Raw genomic sequence first — 2,767 nt, forward strand, 5'->3', positions numbered from 1 at the left:
GGGAAGGAATCTGTGTATTAAGGAGAGAGGTCTGAAATGAGTGTTAGACAAGAAATTAAGAGAGAGAAAGTTTATTTAAAGAGCAAATAAAGTCATTGTATTATCTTGTAACCGATTCAAGAACTTGAGATAATAAAAGAATTTCATTATGATTACTTAGAATCTTGTCTAAATTCATAGTGGTGTGGTTGTACGATTTCCTGCAACTACAAAGTTGATGATGAAGATTCTGATGAAGCTTCTGTCAATCGGAGACAACCAAGATGAAGATTTCGTCGTTGGAGAGCATGGAGAGGATCACTATTGATCTTAATACCCAACCCAATAACCAAGAATCGCCATTAAAGCGAAGATAAACCTCAAAAGAGTAGATAAAACACCAAAATGGTGTAGATAAGTAGAAAACATAATAAAAACCAAACTAATCTACTAACTAACCTAGAAAGCAAGGAAAAAAGAAGAAATCTGCTCAGATCTAGTCCAAAAATGGACTAGATCTAAGCAGAGAAGGGTTGTTTTTGATGGTTTTGTTGGAGAAGAAGAAGGAGTGAGAGAGGGGAGAAAAATTTGATATTCCCTCTGTTTCGGAAAAACCGTCCTCTATTCCTTTTACGTCAGTTTCACAATTTTGTCCAGCTTCTGTTTATAGTCATACTTTTCCAATGAATTCTCTAATATACACTTGACTTCTTTATATTCATAAATCCATTTTTAACGTGACTCAATCTAAAATATTAAATAAATTAGTCTAATCAAGGAAACATATACTTCATAAATTCGATATCTTTTAAATTTTCTTTTTATATTTCGTATTTATAATTCTCATAACAATTTTGGATAGTCTTTATTAGTAGCATTTTTATTAAAATAAAATAGGTAAGTAATTAAGGGTAGTCAAGTAAAATAGTATGGTCTCCTTAATATTTTGATAAAGTCAAAACGGACTGTCTTTGTGAAACCGAGGGAATATGTCGGTTCTCACCAACAAATGCTTAAAATAGATCAGGAGTAAAAAAACCTCACAGTACGGCGTTCGGTGCGGATAAACACGAAGCACAGTATGTAACAACACGATACACACGAAGCACAGTATACCCGATACACACGAAGCACAATATGAAACAACACGATACGTTAAGTACAACAACATATACATAAAGCACTACGTAACAAAATATTATTCAGTACATTTTATGTATATTTCATTTTATTTTAGTTAAGTCAATTTATTTCTATACAAATACATACAATACCAAGATATCTCAAAGGTTCCAAATAAATAAGTGTGTCAGCATAGCATAACTCTCATAGTTGTTTATCCGGCAAAACACATCACAACGCGTCCTCTAACACACACAACGGTACAACGCGTCCTCTAATACACGCGTACAACATGCTTTAATTTCTGACTCACCACACCACAGTACAAAACACGTGAGTTCGTGGCCTGGCGCTGCCCAATATGTTTTACACCTCTAGCTGTGCTAACACTAACACAACAGTTTGAATCTTCTACGATTTTTTAATTTTCCGTTAGGTGACCACAACTTGATTTCCTAAACGTTCATGAAATATGTGAACAATTAAACCTATCTATATATAGATGTCGTGGTGCGGGTAGTTTAAGAGAGTGAGAGAGAGATAAAGATGGTGAACACTGGTGTACCTGTTATCACTCTGAGCTCGGGGAAAGGGATACCTGTTTTAGGTATGGGAACATTTGAAACAGTTGGTAAAGGGGGTGAACGAGAGAGGTTGGCGTTTTTGAAAGCGATAGAGGTGGGTTACAGACACTTCGATACTGCTGCGTGCTACCAAACTGAAGAGTGTCTTGGTGAAGCTATAGGGGAAGCACTTCAACTTGGCCTAGTCAAATCTCGAGATGAACTCTTTATCACTTCTAAGCTCTGGTGCACCGATGCTCACCCTGATCGTGTTCTTTTGGCTCTTCAGAGTTCTCTGAGGTAAAATCATTTGGTGCAAATTGAACCCAAGGCTTATGGGCAATTAAGCATTTCTTAAACATCTATCAAATTTTAGAAACATTCCAAATTTTCTTGTGTAATGTAGGAATCTTAAGTTGGAGTATCTGGATCTATACCTGATACACTTTCCGGTAAGCTTGAAGCCAGGGAATGAGGTTACTATGGACGCAGCAGGGGGCAAAGTTTTTCTAATGGACTACAAGTCTGTATGGGCAGCCATGGAAGAGTGTCAGAACCTTGGCTTCACTAAGTCAATCGGTGTCAGCAATTTCTCCTGCAAAAAGCTTCAGGAATTATTGGCGATAGCGAACATCCCTCCAGTTGTAAATCAAGTGAGTAAAAAGTAAACTATTTGATAAAAAATGAATGCTTTCCTTGTTGGACCTCGAAGATATCTAATGCTAATCAAATAACTTTCAACATTCGACAAGCATACATATAAGTTCCCTCACATAAAACCCTTGATTAATTAAGGTGGAGATGAGCCCAGTTTTCCACCAAACGAATCTGAGAGAGTATTGCAAGGCCAATAATATACTGGTGACTGCATACTCGATTTTGGGTGGCAAAGGAACCGCATGGGGCTCCAATTCAGTTTTGGGTTCCGAGGTGCTTAACCAGATTGCTATCGCCAGAGGAAAGTCTATTGCTCAGGTTTGTCAAGTTCTCCGCATATATCATATGCCATAGCATTCGCATCACGGATATTTGTCATGCATAGAATTTAACATCTTTAACTTACATTCTGATCAGGTTAGTATGAGATGGGTATACGAGCAAGG

The 2,767-nt window shown here is 37.1% G+C and overlaps 1 protein-coding gene across 1 annotated transcript in view; it reads left to right on the forward strand.

Annotated features, from left to right (window-relative positions):
- Window positions 1-1,509: 1,509 nt before the first annotated feature.
- LOC113317426 (NADPH-dependent codeinone reductase 1-4-like) overlaps window positions 1,510-2,767 on the forward strand; it is a 1,800-nt gene continuing 542 nt past the window's right edge. The window contains exons 1-4 of the mRNA XM_026565548.1: window positions 1,510-1,964; window positions 2,071-2,317; window positions 2,460-2,639; window positions 2,739-2,767. Coding sequence (XP_026421333.1) covers window positions 1,648-1,964; window positions 2,071-2,317; window positions 2,460-2,639; window positions 2,739-2,767 — 773 coding nt within the window. The 5' untranslated portion in view covers window positions 1,510-1,647. The remainder of the gene's footprint in view (window positions 1,965-2,070; window positions 2,318-2,459; window positions 2,640-2,738) is intronic.

This window comes from Papaver somniferum, chromosome 10 (genome assembly GCF_003573695.1).
Source record: "Papaver somniferum cultivar HN1 chromosome 10, ASM357369v1, whole genome shotgun sequence".
Taxonomy (NCBI): Eukaryota; Viridiplantae; Streptophyta; class Magnoliopsida; order Ranunculales; family Papaveraceae; genus Papaver; species Papaver somniferum.